Source organism: Sus scrofa, chromosome 10, assembly GCF_000003025.6.
Source record: "Sus scrofa isolate TJ Tabasco breed Duroc chromosome 10, Sscrofa11.1, whole genome shotgun sequence".
Classification (NCBI taxonomy): domain Eukaryota; kingdom Metazoa; phylum Chordata; class Mammalia; order Artiodactyla; family Suidae; genus Sus; species Sus scrofa.
The window spans coordinates 29,235,225-29,252,791 of NC_010452.4; the positions used below are offsets into that span (position 1 = coordinate 29,235,225).

Sequence of the window (17,567 nt, forward strand, 5' to 3'; positions counted from 1 at the left end):
CCATTGTAGCTCAGCGGTAATGATCCTGACTAGTATCCATGAGGGTGTGGGTTTGATCCCTGGCCTTGCTCAGTGGGTTAAGGATCCGGCATTGCCCTGAGCTGTGGTGTAGGTCGCAGAAGCAGCTCAGATCCTGTGTTGCTGTGGCTGTGGTGTAGGCCAGCAGCCGTAGCTCCGATTCAACCCCTAGCCTGGGAACTTCCACATGCCGTATGTGCGGGCCTAAAAAGCAAGAAAAAAAAGTTAAAAATAGCATATGAGCAGAAAATCTAAATCTCACCAAATCAACTATACTTCAATAAAAAAGTTAAAAATAAAAGAATCCACACTCTCAAATGCACCTTTGGTTAGGGTTACATTCAAATTTCTCATCTCTCAAATGGTAAGAGTTATCTAAACACTTTCTAAGTTAAAAAGATATCCATTTTATAGTACAAAAATATAAATGACTTCAGATCTTTAGCTATATTATTAATATTGCTGCTGCTCACAAATTCACTTGAAGATTAATATATTTTTATTACAGTGTAAACTTGCTCTAACTATAGTTTTACACATTCTATAATTTATGCTGATTATCAAAAAAAATGTTTCTAGTTTCGATTATTGTTCTTTTTTGTAAACCCTCTGATACATGTATCTGTTACCTTGTAAGTGAAAAAGAAATTCATTTACCATACTGAAAAATAGTCATTATTCTGAAAAACTGGTTAATTTTGGAAGGGAGGGCAAACTGCTGGCTCTTACCTCATCCTGCAAGGTAGCAAATTCCTCAAGAATATGACCAAGCTTGTCTCTCTGCCGAGCCCTGTTATGTCCATGGATCTGAATAAGACTACAGAATGGCTGCAATACACATACAATTTATTAACTGTCAATATGAAATTTTCTGATACTAAAAAATATTAACATCATTCCAAGTTTTCAAAATCTTAAGGGAAAAAATGTTTTGTATAGAAGAATCATGCTTATGCATAATTTTTACATAGGTGTTTCTTTTTAGGGAATTCAATACTAGAATTCAATATAGAATAGCTACAGTAAAGTGGCTGTTTTATGAAACTTGTTTTCATATGGCAAAAATATCTTTCTTCAGGGGTTCCCTGGTGGTACAGTGGGTTAAAGATTTGGTGGTGTCACCGCTGTGGCTCAAGTTGCTGCTGTGGCCTGAGTTCAAGCCCTGGCCCTGGAACTTCCATATGCCATGGGCATGGCACGAACAAACCAAACAACCAACCAACCAAAGACACATTCCTTCAATCCTTAGATATCTTCCCACAATTTCAAGAGAGTTTTTTTTCTACTTTTTTCAAGGCTGATACTTTTGTGCTGCTTTAAATATACCAGAATGCCTAATAATTAGATAATGGCCAATACCTATAAACTCTAAGATTCTTTATTCCTCTTTTTATCTATAGAGTAATCTCATATAAAATACTGTAACACCTCATGAATCAGACAATACACAGAAAGCAGGATACTCTGATTTAAGAAGTACACATTTTAAGATTTTTTTAAGGATAGTCATATTTTACATTTGTATGCTCTGGCAGATATTATCTTGTTTAATCAACAAGTAGCCTATAAGAGGTACAGAGACAGTATTAACATTTCACTTTTTTTTTTTTTTTTTTTTTGTCTTTTGTCTTTTTTTGTTGTTGTTGTTGCTATTTCTTGGGCCACTCCCGCGGCATATGGAGGTTCCCAGGCTAGGGGTTGAATTGGAGCTGTAGCCACCGGCCTACGCCAGAGCCACAGCAACGCGGGATCTGAGCCACGTCTGCAACCTACACCACAGCTCACGGCAACGCCGGATCTTTAACCCACTGAGCAAGGGCAGGGACCGAACCCGCAACCTCATGGTTCCTAGTCGGATTCGTTAACCACTGCGCCACGACGGGAACTCCAACATTTCACTTTTTAAAGATTGGGACGTTTATAAAAAACTGAAGTGATCTGCCTGATAATGATAAAATATTAGTGATAAAAATAAAATCTGGATAAAAACTGATTTTCCTTTCATCATACTATGTTGCCATATAAAAAATATATAAAATAACTGGAATTATGCTCAAAAGAGCTGTCTATAAAGAGATTTTAATTAAATAAGAATGATTATAATTAACCAACTACAAGGTTTTTGTTTTCTAAAATTATTTTAATTATACTATAATCCTAATCATTAAGGCAGTATAAAAATAAGCACATATTGTCACACATATTCCCTGTTTATGAGGTCCAAAATAAGTTAAACATTTTGTGTCAATTTACAAAAAAATATGAAATCTTTTTTTCTCAGATGGGGGTCATAGTTTATCTTATTTCTGTGGTCCCTAAAGGTTATGGTGAAGAGTATGATGTCTTAGAATCTAAGAACCTTCCAGGAAGACTACACGTTATAAAGCTATCTACTCGAGTACAACAAGAGAGAGAAATTTCCTACTTATTCAGTGAAAATGAATAAAAAATGCTAGATGAATAAAATAGCCAAGTTAATGCTACTAAAGGTATTGTACTCCACAATTTTTAAGTATCCACCACAATGACCTAAATGGTAGTTCTTACCCGAACACAGTGAGTAACAAAGGAATCAATACAGTCCTTAGCCTGGTGATTATTATATAGGCAGCATCTGTAAGATAAGATAATATTCTTGTTATTAAACTATTTGGCCTACGAAAAGAAACAGTGATTACTGTAGGTGCTACCAACACATAGGGAAGGTGGAAAAATGAGAAAATGGAACTAAATAACATTATTAGGTTGAAGACTGCTAGGATTAGATTAGTAAATATTTCCTGTTTGTTCCTCAAGTAACAAAAGTGCAACGGTTCCAATTCCTTGATTGTTCTAAAGGAATTTGGACAATTAAGAGCTGGAGCCTATAAGACCAACAGGAAAGAAGGAAAATTCCAGGGCTCCACTTTTGCCTGATCCTATTCCAGTATCATTTATTTTTGCTATAGTTAGTACCCTCATGGACTGTGGTCACAACAGTAATTATTTTAAAAAATACTGGAGTTCCCTTGGGGTGCAGTGAGTTAAGGATCTGGTGCTTTTACTGCAATGGGTCAGGATGTTGCTATGGAGTGGGTTTGATCCCTGTCCTGAGAACTTGCATTATGCTGAGGGTTGCAGTAAAAAAACCCATGTACTATACAGAATCTGACTTTTTTGAAGACACACAAACATTTCCAACCACTGGCCATAATCATCACCTATACATCCCAAGGGTACCTCATTTTATATCTCCACAAAGTAGTTTCCCTGTGGTGCTCCTTATCTCAGTTAAAAGAATTACTTCCTGAGAAAGGCCTTCCTGAGCAGTCTGGGAGGATCTGCTATCTGCCTGGCCCTGGAGGAAATACGAGGCCTGCATAGATGGAAAGATTTCTTTTTTCTTTCCCTGAGGCGGTAGGACAGTAGTATTAGCACCTAAGGAGATGGGAAGAAGCAAAGACATTTTCCTGGTGGACTGAAAGGGCTGATAATTTGCTACTCCTAAGTGTTTGCCATAACTGAGCAATCTGACCAAAGCCTCCAAGTTAAACAGAGCCATCATCATGCAATGGAAAATGATAAAGCATCCAGCAGCTAAGAGAAAGAAAAGGCAGGCCACCTGAGAACAGGTGGCAGTGAAACAGAAGTGCTGGAAGGTCCAAAGTGAGAAAATTACTTAAGGTGACAAAAATAAAGCACTTAAAAATGTTCACAGTAGCCTTGAAGAACTTTCTCACAACACAGCAGAAATAAGAGATAAATGTCATGAGGAATACAGAAGAAAAGAATCTACAAAACAGATTATTATAATGAGCTCTTAAAAAAAGAACAAGAAATAGATGAAGGTGAGACAATTATAATTAAATAAATAATAATGAAATAACAATATGGAAAAAATGATCTGATTTGAAGACTTGAGGCTGATTTCCAGGTAGGAATAGGTGAAAATTACACATGAACATTCTGGTAAAACTCTTGAACTCCTAAAATAAGAGAAATTCTATAATCCTCCAGAAGTATCAAATCACTTATAAAGGAAAAGAAAGAATCAGATCAATTAACAGATTACTCATCATAACACTGGAATTTTTTAAACAGCACAGTAACATCTACGGGCTACCACACAGTGAACTTCGCTATATATACAGCTGATTCTCAGAGTTCATGACAGTTATGTTCTGTAAAATTGCTGTGGACACTGAATTAGAGAATACTGAAACACTACTGCTAAGGCAAAATACAGGATCAGATTCCTGTCGGCCTCTGATTACATTTTAATCAACTGGTCACTATATAACCTTGGTTAACCTCTATTTCTTTTTGAAGATATTGTACATATTGTATATGGTTGATTGATCAGCAATGAACACATGTCTGAGCAAACCTCTAATAAACATGTATCATATAATCGCTCTGTAAGGCACACTATAGCCTTCTTGTGCTAGGGACACCAGATAGCACATCACCACCATGAAACTACAAAATCACCAAAAAAAGCACAAAAAAAGAGCATCTAATAGAGTTTATACTGTAAGACACAAGAAAGCAATGTTGTCTTTGTTTGACTTCAGCATTAGGCTACTCAAATATTGTGCCACTCTGCACATGTCCATGAAGATGGCAAGAGTAGAGAGAGTGAGTATTGATTTGAGGGTTAAAAATACATTTTAGCAAGTAAGCAAATTATTAAACATAGAAACTGCAAATAATGAGGATCAAACTGTAGTTAAATCTAAATGGATAATGATAAGAGTGACGATGTGGAATCAAGTGTTAAAAATTGTTAAAAAGAAAAGACAAAATGCAAATTGGAGGATGTAGATAGTATTTCACATATACCATATTGTCAAAAACTAAGAGGTCTGATAATACCTAGATGATGAGGAAACCAGAATCTATACACTGTTGGCTGGCATTAATTCAATCGTTTTGGAAAGTAATATGGCAAAACTAGTAAAGCTGAAGATGCATATGCCCATGATCAGCAATTAATTGTATTTTAAAATATGTAGTCTATGTGCATAAGGAGACACACTTCAAAGATGTTCACCACAGCACTGACTCCAGTAATGAACTGAATTAAAAACAAGGTAAATGTCCAAATGTAGAGAAATAGCAAAATGAAATGCAGTACAAAGAATAGTTTTAATGAACAAAATAAATTTGCATGGATAAACTTGGTCAATTTCAAAACTCTAATGCTGAATGGAAAAACTATGTGGCAAAAGGATATATATATATATATGGCAACAAAATATATATATATATATATATATATATATAAATATATATGGCAACAAAATTTATGTGAAGTTTAACATAATAAAATAAACTTACAGTGGTCACCCCTAGGACCAGAGTTAAGGGAAAGGATGGGGTGAACGAGGAGGATTTGAAATTATAGTCAACAACTTTCAGAATGTGGCCTAGGTTCCCCTGCGGTGTCTTCTCCTTTATATTCCTTGAGTTTAATCCTTCCTCATCTCTTACGTGTACTATGAAGCAGCCTGGTTAAACACTGTGCCTCAATTATTACTATCAATTTGCCTCCAATTAAAAAAAAATACATATTCTACTATGCCAATTCCCTCCTAAAAACTCAATCAGTTATTCACTGACCATAAAATAAAGATCAAACTTTACCAAAGCATTCAAAACTGGAGTCTAATCTCAATCGTAATCATTCAACTTGTATTTTTTGTGTATTGTGAATTCTGTATTTGAGCTCTGTGAATCATTTTAACAAATTAATTATACCTGAGGAGGAGGGAGTCAGAACCTCTAATTTTCAGCCACTTGGTCGGTCAATGAGAAGCACAGGTAATAACCTGGGAAGTGCAGGGTGGTCTTATAGGCCTGTGGAAAACTGATTCTATCTCAGGGTAGACAGTGAAAGAACTGTCTTGGGCGCCCTCCTGGCACCTGAGCAATGTTTTTGGTAAGGAAGGCCACACAAGTGCAGAGAGACAGACACACTAGGAATTGAGTCTGGGAACCCCCCTACATACAGTATATAAGAAGATCACTGTTACAGGAGAGAGAGATGGAGTGCTGTGCTGGTTTTGAGAATGGGGAAGGTTTTCACTTTTTAAATTGACTGATAAGGGTAGCCTTTGCTGAGGTGACAGTGAACAGACTTAAAGCAGTGAGAGTCAACCCTGGGGATTTTTGAGGAAAATACTCTCTACCCCAGATTGTGTGTGAAGACTACAGGGAAAGAGATAGTATATTCCAGGAATAGCAAGGAAGCCAGTATGGCTGAAGCAAAAATGAGGGGACATTAGTAAAAGAAAGTCAGAAAGGCATTTGTTGCAGCAGGCAGATAGTTAAAAGGTATGATCAGAGAAGCAGGGCATGGGGCCAGATGGAAGGAAACCAACATCAAGCAAACAGCAGGATCCATGGGCAGACAAAGAAAAGCAGGAACCTTCAGAATGACAGGAAACCACACATTTTGGGGGTGGTAAGTGCCCTGGAAGCAAAAAAAAGGGGGGGGGGAAAGGGGAAGAATCCCCAGTGTTTGAATGCAACCTGTTGCTCATTATATCATTATAATAAAATTATTAGCTACGCAGATAAGTAACTATCATGCACCAACTCACAATAAAAGCTAAACAAACAAACAAACAAAATCCCTCCTCCCTTCGGTAAGGTGGAGCTGGTATGAAACTAAAGGAACAGGACCCCTGAACCCCATCTTCCCAGTGAATGTCCTGCCCATGCAGTTGGATGCCCCTTATAACTGATGTGCCAGAGAAACGCAGAGCAGCTGCTCGCCTCTATTTAAGATGTATATTTCTCACTTAAATAGATCCTCACTTTTCTCTCTTAATTACCATCTCGTTTCTGAACTTCTTCTGTGAGACAAGAACCTAATCTTTGGGAACAGCATCAGGAAAGTCATGGGGCTCAGAGGCTCACTTAAGCATTTTGCCTTTTACTGTGAATAAAACTAGAAATGTAACCAACACAGAGGATGTCTCCCCAGGGGCAATCTTTAACTGCCAGATGTGCACATTCTTAAGCTCCCTTGTCCCTAACAAGGGACAGCTTGTCAACTCTGAGGTATAATCTCTAGGGCTCCCTGAAAGGACTGAACAAAGTTATCTTCTGTGAAGACATGTGGCTTTCTTCCTTTCCATGTCCCACTTGCCCACAACCCTGTGAGTTTCCCTGGAATTACTTTCTAAATTACGTTTACATGAATCTTTGTCTCAGGGTCAGCTTCTGGAGAACCAACCAAAGATACAAAAATTGAACAATGAACCATATCTATTCTTAAAATATATAATTTCATATACCATGTCTTCTCACATGCTGGTTTCTTTCCTAAGGAATAATTCCTTTCTTCCTTCCACATCAGAAATGTCAAACAATCCTTTCCAGCTTTTTATGGTGGCACGTTTTGGGGGAATATTCCCAAATAACTATAAGGACCAATTATCCGCATCTTCTATTTAGACTCACATTATTGAGAAGAAATCTTATCTTGCTTTTTATAATTATTTCCCAAAGTGCCTACTTAGCAGAGTGCTTTGTACACAGTAAGGGTCAATACAACTTGCTGAATTTCTGATAACTTGATGTAAGCTTTTCTCATACACCTAATATCAACTTCACAAAAACCTCAATTTCAATCCAAATAATATGTAGCAGAAATCAGTTAATTTTAACATGATTGAATTATTTTTAATATGGAGACGTAATTCCAACAGTTTTTATGTCTTTGCTACAAAGGAGCACAGAGAATTTGGGCTTTTAAGAAATACACAGGCTATAAAACATCTTATAATACTTACTTTGGGGAGAGCACCGGAGGACTGACAAAAGACCGGAGTGCATCTTTCACCATGTCTTGCATGAGATGGGTTCCAAAGACCTTTTTGTTATCCACCAGGAAAGTGGTCTTAAAATAAATGTTATACATATTACTAACACTGTCAACAATCTTGACATATGGCACATCCAGTTGTCATTACTGTGACATGAGCATACTTCTTATAAATGCCACAGAATACAAAAGAGATTAAAATACAAATAGTTGGTGGAAAATGTTTATAAATCACTGCCTCTATAACTTCACTGAGGGTGTATTATTATGCAAGAGAACAAAAAATGTGCAGAAAAAAAATCTCTCAGGTTGGAGTTCCCCGGTGGCCTAGTGGTTAAGGAACAGGCATTGTCACTACTGTGGATTACATCACTGCTGTGGGTTTGAGCCCTGGCCCAGGAACTCTACATGCCACAGGCACAGACCAAAAAAAAAAAAAAAAAATCTTTCAGACCAAGAGTAGTAATGCTGAACTAGTGAAAATGAACTGATCAGTCTGAATACGTCAAATGAGCTAATATACAAGGATTTCATAAATTATGAAATATTTAATGATTATAAATATTAAGCAGGTTAATAATCTTTATAAAACATGGGAACACAAACCTTCTGAAGTTGGGAAAAATATATTTAAAATAATAAATTATTAAAATACATTAGTTAATAATAATTCACATTTAATTTTCTTCCCTTAAAAAAAATCTCCATGTATTTTAATATTTACTATACAATATATACCTTACTTGATTTCCTAACACATTTGGGTTGTTTCCAGTTTTTGGTGCCCATGAACCAAACAGCTTTAAACATTCACATGCATCCAGATTTCTAGGAGAATGTGATAATCCACTTAGGTGAACAAGCAACAGTAAGATTTGTGCATTTGTTTTTATAAAAATCTGCCATCACATTCCAAAGTGGGTAGAGCACCTCAAATTCCTATCGGTAATGAATCTTCTCCAGTGCTTGATCAAATTTTCAGTTTTCCTGTCTTTTTCCTTATTTTAAAAATATTCTGATAGGTGAATAATATTCCATTGCAGTTTTAATTTGCACTTCCCTAACCCTAATAATGCTGAATATCTTTTCATGCTGAAATGGTTTTTTTGGCAGTGTAGGTCCCAGATGTGGTTGGATCCTGCATTGTTGTGGCTATGGTGTGGTCGTGTAGCTGAAGCTCCAATCCGACCCCTAGCTTGGGAACTTCCACATGCCGCAGGTGCTGCCATAAAAAGAAAAAAAAAAATGAAATGTTTTTCTTCCCCCACCCATTTAAAACACTAAGGTGTCTATTTTCTTATTATGTTTATAGAGTTCTTCATATGTTCTAGATTCAAGTTCTTGGTCAGACATGATCTGCAAATATTTTGCCTTACTGAGAATTTCTTCTCATTTTCTTAATAATGTCTTCTACATAATTAAAGTTCCAAATTTATCAAATGGGCATTTTTTTTTTTTTTTTTTGCGACTGTGCTTTTGATGTCAGATATAAGAATTCTCTACCTTCCCCAGGTCACAAAGATATTCTCCTATCCTTTCTTCCAAAAGTTTTTAGTTTCACATATAATACCATATAATAAAGGACTAATTAAAGAATAGAACTTCTCCAGAGTTTTCCCTTGGTTCCACTAATCCTTATGTACTTCATTTTGCCTCTCTTATAGTCTGGTAGTGTTGAGTTTCTCAACTTTGTTCTTTTTTTTTTTTTTTTTTTAATTGTTTTGGCTATACTAGTTCTCTTTTGCCTTTCCATATAAATTTGAGAGGCAGCTTTGTAGACATCTAAAAAAATTTGCTGTAATTTTGCAATTGCTTTGAATCTAAATACATCAATTTAGGGGAGAATTAACATCTTAATAAAATAGCAATTCTTGGAGTTCTTGTCATGGCTCAGCAGTTAACGAATCTGACTAGGAACCATGAGGTTGCAGGTTCGATCCCTGGCCTTACTCAGTGGGTTAAGGATCCAGCGTTGCCATGAGCTGTGGTGTAGGTTGCAGACGTGGCTTGGATTCCCGCATTGTTGTGGCTGTGGCTGGCGGCTGCAGGTCTGATTTGACCCCTACCCTGGGAACCTCCATATGCTGTGGGAGCAGCCCAAGAAATAGCCAAAAGATAAAAAAAAAAAAAAAAAAAAAAAAGCAATTCTTCTAATCCAAAAACAAGATATATCTCTCCATTTATTTAAGTCCTCTTTGATGTCTTTAATTAAAATTTTGTAGTTTTTCAGTTTAGAGGTTCTTTATGTTATTGTGCACTGTTTTAGATTTTTTGATTTGCATTGGTCATTGTATTGCTCATTTCGTATACTGGCCTAATACCCTGTGACCTTGTTAAACTCATCCATCAGGTCTAGGAACTTCTGCAGATCCCTTGGTACTCTACATAGAAATTTATGCTACCTATAAAAAGAAAAAAAACAAACATTCTTTCTTCCTTTCTCAACTGTATGCCTTTTATTTCTTTTCCAGCCTTTTTTTCTTTGGCACAGATTTCCAGTACTATGCTGTATAAGAGTGGCATGATGAGAGTGGACATACATACTTTTTCCCCAATCTTAGGAGGAAAGAATTTTTTTTTTCTTTTTGTCTCTTTGCCTTTTTTAGGGCCACTTCTGCGGCATATGGAGATTCCCAGGCTAGGGGTCGAATTGGAGCTGTAGTCACCGGCCTACGCCAGAGCAACACGGGATCCGAGCCCCGTCTGCAACCTACACCACAGCTCACGGCAACACCAGATCCTTGACCCACTGAGCAAGGCCAGGGATCGAACCCAGAACCTCATGGTTCCTAGTCGGATTCGTTAACCACTGTGCCACGATGGGAACTCCAGGAGGAAAGAATTTAATCTTTCATTATCAAGTATGATATTAGCTGTAGGTTTTTTGTACATCCCCTTTATCAAGTTAAGGAAGTTCCCTTCCATTCCTAGTTTTGCTGAGTTTTTTTTTTTGTTTTTTTTTTTTTTTTATCATGAATGGACATTGGTTATGTCAAATGGTTTTACTCAATCTATTGAGACTTTAGACTGTGGGGTAAATAACACTTCAAACATTGAACAAGCCTTGCATTCTGGGGTTAAAATCCATTTGGTCATGATGTATTCTCTTTTCTTATATACAGCAGGATTTGATAATCATAAAGGATATGGATTTATAGTTTTGGGTTTTTTGTTGTTGTTGTTGTTTGTCTTGGCCACACCTGTGGCACAATGGAAATTCCTGGGCCAGGGATTGAACTGGAGCTGCAGCAGAAACAACGCAGGCTCCTTAACCTGCTGTACCACAGTGGGAACTCCTATAGTTTTCTAAGTTTGAAATCTCTGGTTTTGGTACTGAGGTAATACGGGCCTCACATAATGAGTCTTTTTGCCTCTTCTATTTTCTGGAAGAGATTGTATAGAATTAGCCTGGAGTTTCACTGGAAGGCTTTTAACTATGAATACAGTTTCCTTGATAGATATAGGACTACGCAAGTTATCTATTTCTCCTTGAGTAGGTTCTGGTAGTGTCCCTCACAGAATTGGTCCATTTCATTTAAATTTTTGAATTTATGTACATACAGTTGTTAAGACTACTACCATGAATCCTTTGAATTTGCGTTGGGTCTGTAATAATTCCTGATATTACATTCATCTGTATCTTCTCTTATTTTTCGTTCTGTCTGGTTAGAAGCAGCTTGCGGCTGTAATGATTTTCTCTTTCCTATTTTACTCATTTCTGCTTTTATCTTGGTTATTTCCTTTTGCTTGTTTCTAGTTTGTTTTGTTCTTTTTTCTTTTTTAAAGTAGAAGCTTAAATTATAATTTCAGGCATTCCTTTTTTCATATAAACATTAATACTATAAATTTCCTTCTAAACACTGATTTAATTGTAACTTAAATTCTGATGTTAAATATTCATTTTCATTCAGTTGAAAACATTTTCTAATTTACCTCAGTATTTCCTCTTTAAGCCACGGGTTCTTCAGAAGTGTATTAATTTCCAAATATTTGGGGGCTTTTCCAGATACTCTATTATTGATTACTAATTTAACCCCAAAAGAGAGAACACATTTTATATGATTTTAATTTTTTTAATTATTACGGTTTTATGGCCCCAAATATGATCTTGATGAATGTCTTAATACTTTAAGTCAATATTTCTATTACAAAAATATAACGCTAACTGCAGAATATCCTTTAAAAGTATCTACCCTTTTGTTCCATTAATCAATAAAACAATGTCAATACACATTACTTGATATTTAAAGAAATATGTTAATACTAAGTGGAACTTACTTGTAATAGAGATCGTGAAAGAACACAAGGTGATTGTTCACTAAATTCACAGAAAAAATCCTGATGCACAGAAAAAAGAATGACATTATTAGATTAAATAAAACTGAAAATGTTTAGGAATATAAATTTTACTAGAACTTCTGTGAATACACTACTAGAGTTAAAAATATGACAAATAGCTAAAGATAATTTATACAAGGACTGTCTAATTGTATGAATGGAACCATGGATAATTTTAGGGCCTAATTTTTTTTCAACAAGCTGACCAATAATAGTACTATGTGGATGCCAATATTAAATTTGTATATCATGAAAATAATAGTATCAATAATAACTTACTAATGACAGGTTTACTTCCTACTCACAGAAATGAATACCAAGTAAACCAGGATAACTGAATTCACATTTGCTTTTTTCACAATTAATTTTTACACTTTGTACATACTTCTCAAAGTATTTTCCACCAGAGAGAGATTCTCCTCTATTTCACATTACAAAGAAAGTTAAAATAACTAAAGTCACAGGAAATCCCTCAACTTCAGCCTCTAAACCTCTAACGGGACCCACATCTGTACCCAGACCCTTCCCTTGCCTGCTTCAACAACAGATGTCCTCCTCTTTTATCAAGGACTCCATTCCTTCTGGCTTTTCCACAAACATTACACACTGTCAATTATCCATCCTTTGCTCTCCTAGATATTAAAATTCTTCCTCTCTACCAGATCGTTCCCATTTTCATTTAAACAGTCAAGTTTCATCTTTAAAAAGAAGAGAAGATGATGATCCCACATTCCTCTTTCAACTGCTGCCTTCTCAGCCAAACCTTGTGAGGAGGTGGCTCTCACTGTCTCAATTCAGCTCTCATGCATCTTAAGACAAAGCCTGGCTCCCTGCCCTAGTCATACCTGTCCCGCATTAAGAATTCCAATTGGTACTGGTTCTGTATCTTAATCATCTTTTTCTCAGCAGCATGACTTCCTTCTTGAAAAACCTTTTAAATGACTTTCATGTTTCTCCCTCTTTGACCACTTCTCAATTTGTTCTGCAGCTTTCAAAGTTTAGTTCCAGACTATTCTCTTTTCTTAATCTATATACTTTTTTCCTCAAACATTTTGAAGCATAAACACTTATGTTTCAATTACTATCTATTCTGTAACAATTCTAACGTCGTAACTCTTAAGGACAGACCTCCAAACTCTACCCATATAGGTAGTACCTATTCAGTATCTCTACTTAAGTATTTTAAAGGAACCTCAAACTCTACTTCACTTGGACCCTCATTTGATTCTCAAAGGTTGTTTGAGAATTTCCCCCCTTTAATGAACAGCACCAAATGTGCATGTGGACTTGCAAGGCAGAAGCCTAGAGACCTTTCTGAGAGCTCTTTCAAGCCCCATATTTAATCCATCAATTTTAGCTCATACACAGGTCTAACACCGACAACCTCATCATCTCCCTACCATTCAAGTTACCATCTTCTTTCCTTTGGACTGCAGTAATAGTCTCCTATCTATCTCCGTGTGCTTACGTTGGCCCCTTCCCATCTTTTCTCTATAATGCAGCTACATGTTTGCAAATTCTTAATCCAATTACATCACTGTCCAACCCATACTGATCTTGCATGGGATCCAATGGTTTCCCTTTGCTCTGAGACACTGACTGAAATCCTTAATGTGGCTTAAAGGACTTTGCCTGGCCTGCCTAACTTTCTGCTCAACAAACCCCTATCCCCATCACTTTGTGCTCCATTCTGTTACTTTTTTTTCAGTTTCTCAAATGTATCATGTTCTTTCCCATCACATGGAGGAGCGCTCAGCTTCCTGGACCTGGACCTGACCCTGTAACTCTCCCAAATGAATGTTTACCTGTCAGATCTTCGCTTTACCTTCAATGCTTTAAGAAAGACTTCTTTGATCATCTAGGTCAGTTCCTTCATTATATGCTATGTGTTCTAGTTCCTTTCCTTCATACTACTTACATTGATTTATAATTCCTTTTTTTTTTTTTTTAGGGCTGCACCAGCAGCAAATGGAAGTTCCCAGGCTAGGAGTTGAGTTGGAGCTGCAGCTGTTGGTCTTCTGGCCACAGCCACAGCAACTCCAGATCCAAGCTATATCTGTGACCTACACCACAGCTCATGGCAACGCCAGATCCTTAACCCACTGAGCAAGGCCAGGGATCAAAACTGTGTCTTCATGGATACTAGCAGGGTTCGTTACTGCTGTGTCACCATGGGAACTACCACTGATTTATAATTTTATAAGTATTTTTAGGATTATTTGATCAATTTCTATCTTACACTACACTGTAAGCCCCACAACAACATGGATGATGCGCTTTTGCTCATCACTGTATACTAGCCATAGCACAATGCCTCGTGCAAAAAAGCATGTTGGCTGAATTGATGAATGTACACATACTTGCAATTTCTTATTGCTAGTATACACCCTTAACAGGATATATTCTATAAAGTCCATTATCTACATCATTTAAACTAGGTTTTACCCTAATTACTCACAGACATCAAAAGTATCATCTTTTGGGTACTTAATCTATGAGTCTTCTTTTACTAATGTCATAACCCATCACCCTCCCCCTTACCATTGTTTTTTCCCCCATATGCAAAATACCAAAAACTTTGAAAATGTAGAAAAATGCCAAAAAATAAACAGGCATATAGCATCCCACTGTTTAAAAATAATCATAGGAGTCCCTGCTGTGGCACAGTGGTTTAAGGATCTGGCATTGCCGCAGCTGTGGCTCAGATTCGATTCCTGGCCCAGTAACGCTGTGGGTGTGGCCAAAAAGAGTCATAATCAATATTTTTGTATTTGTTATTCTAATCTTTTAAAAAAGAATTTGGATAATCTTGGCTTTGTCTCTGATAATCTTTTCTGTATGCAACAATACATTTAAAAGATAATTTTATGAGTTCCTGTCATGGCTCAGTGGAAATGAATCTGACTAGGATCCATGAGGACACAGTTTCAATCCTTGGATCCATTGTTGCCGTGAGCTGTGGTGTAGGTCGCAGATGTGGCAAAGATCTGGTGTTGCTGTGACCGTGGCACAGGCCAACAGCTGCAGCTCCCATCAGACCCCTAACCTGGGAATGTCCATATGCAGTGGGTGCAGCCTTAAAAAGACCCAAAAAAAATTTTTTTAAACTTTAAATATAAAGTTCATAGACATTTCCTAATGTCAATACTCCCCATGTCAATATTTTTTACTTTTTAATGGCTGTGTGACATATATTTCATATGTATCACTTGTCTCCACTGAGCAATTAAACTGTTACCAGATATTTAACGTTACAAAGGATAATTAACCAACACCTTTTTAGTATATCTGTGCACATATGTCAGATTAAATTCTTATTCTAAATGTCTAGAAAGAGTTCCTAGGCCCTAGTATACACATTTTTGAGACTTTTGAGAAAGGTAGCCACTGAGTATAGGAGAATGACTATTTCCTTTTATCAACATTAAATATTACTATACTTTTATTAAACTCATTTACTATAAATTGGATTTCTTTAATTACTAGTAAGGTAATTTTTAAAAAGTGTGTATCCAGAGTTCCCATTGTGGCACAGTGGAAATGAATCTGATTAGGAAGCATGAGGTTGTGGGTTCGATCCCTGGCCTTGCTCAGTGGGGAGGGATCCAGCGTTGCCGTGAGCTGTGGTATATAGGTCACAGACGCAGCTTGGATCTGGCATTGCTGTGGCTGTGGTGTAGGCCAGCAGCTACAGCTCCTATTAGATCCCTAGCCTGGGAATCTCCATATGCCGTGGGTGCAGCCCTAAAAAAGACCAAAAAAAAAAAAAAAAAAAAAAAAAAGGGTATCCTCATGTCCTTTCCCAATTTCTTGTTGGATATTTATTTTTATCTTACTGTTATGTAACAGAACTCTCTAGAATCTGGCACTTTATCCTAGACATAACTGGTTTCCTATGCAGACCCCTCAGACTGTTTGTTCCCTTGCCCTCCATTTAATCTTCTTCTCTGCTCTTGGCCCTTGTTGCACTCCCTGACTACAACTCTGACTCAAGTCTTTCAGAGACAGAAATTCTTCTATTGCTATGCCACCTTCATGTCCAGTAACAGCGGTCCAGCCTTGGCTCCCCCAGCTCTATTATGGTGTGCCATTATGCATTCACCTCCCTGACAAGGCAATACATAACCTTTTGCCACACTATCAAACTCCAACCACTGCATTATACCTTATTACAATTCACATTGCTTTCCTTTTCTAAAATCCTACAATTAATCTAGTGAACATGAACATATAATATATATATATATTCATATATCAGTGAAGGATTAGAAAAGTAGATGTGGCAGCAGAATAAGATCTCTTTTCTAATTCCAGATATGACACTAACTAATCATCTGATTTTGCTATAAAACCCCTTAGTTTAACTGTACAATAAACTGAAAATGAACTGGTTTATATCTACGATCTTTTCCAACCTTAATATTCTATAATTCTTATAAAAGAAGAAGGAAAAACTACTAAAAAAAAAAAAAAGGAAACACAACAGCAGGTAATAAAGGCATAAATCAATGAAAGTTTCATTAAGGAACAAAGAAGCTGGGTTTTAATGCAAAGCACTAGTGGAGAGATTACTCTAAGAAAGTTACTCTAAGAAAGAGCATAACAGAAGCACAAATTTTTATTGACCATAAATTATACCCCAGAGGCTGCTGCTAAATTCCAGGAATGTAAACTAGACAATCTGTCATCTCAAGGAACACAACAGGTGCAGAAGCAACCTGAAACCAACAAAGGACTTCACTGAGGAAATGACATGGGGCTAGAAATTTTGTCCCTCAACACTACGGGGGAACAGTAGTAGTCAAATGTATACCTATGTGTAGTCATGCAAAATAAATTAGTATACTTATGTCTAAATAATAGCATTATTTTGCATATTTTCTACATTTCTAATTGTAATATATATCACAGTCTTACCAATTAACAAAACTTTCTCTCTGAATGAGTTTTATGAGTTTAATATTCCAATAAACCTTATTTTTCTATATGTTAACTCATAAGAAAGATTAATCCAAAATATGCCAACATCAAAATTTACATACTTTTTTTACCCAGTAATTTCACTGTTTATCAACTTATGTAAAGGGATAATAAAGAAGTGCAAGATAGAAAGATTTAACTACAAAGATGTTCATCTTAGTATATCTAAAGGGGTAATAAAGAAGTGCATGATATGAAGATTTACCTACAAAGATGTTCATCTTAGTATTATAAAACAGTGAAAATGCTCCAGGTGTAATTCAGTATGAGTGGCCTAAAAAAATCTGTGGTATATTCTTACAGTGAAACATGATGTAGCCATTAAAATATGTGTATCTGTTGACATGAGAAGATGTTCATGATACAGAGATTAGTGATAAAAAAAGTTGCCAAACACCATGAATCCAATTTTTGCATG

At 36.4% G+C, this 17,567-nt stretch overlaps 1 protein-coding gene across 3 annotated transcripts in view; it reads right to left on the bottom strand.

Moving 5' to 3' along the window:
- NAA35 (N(alpha)-acetyltransferase 35, NatC auxiliary subunit) overlaps nucleotides 1-17,567 on the bottom strand; it is a 101,179-nt gene that overhangs the window by 13,694 nt on the left and 69,918 nt on the right. For all 3 annotated transcript variants that reach the window (XM_021064637.1, XM_021064639.1, XM_021064640.1), the window contains exons 13-16: nucleotides 12,110-12,169; nucleotides 7,800-7,906; nucleotides 2,566-2,632; nucleotides 748-846 (exon numbers count right to left, since the gene is read on the bottom strand). In XM_021064637.1, coding sequence (XP_020920296.1) covers nucleotides 748-846; nucleotides 2,566-2,632; nucleotides 7,800-7,906; nucleotides 12,110-12,169 — 333 coding nt within the window. The remainder of the gene's footprint in view (nucleotides 1-747; nucleotides 847-2,565; nucleotides 2,633-7,799; nucleotides 7,907-12,109; nucleotides 12,170-17,567) is intronic.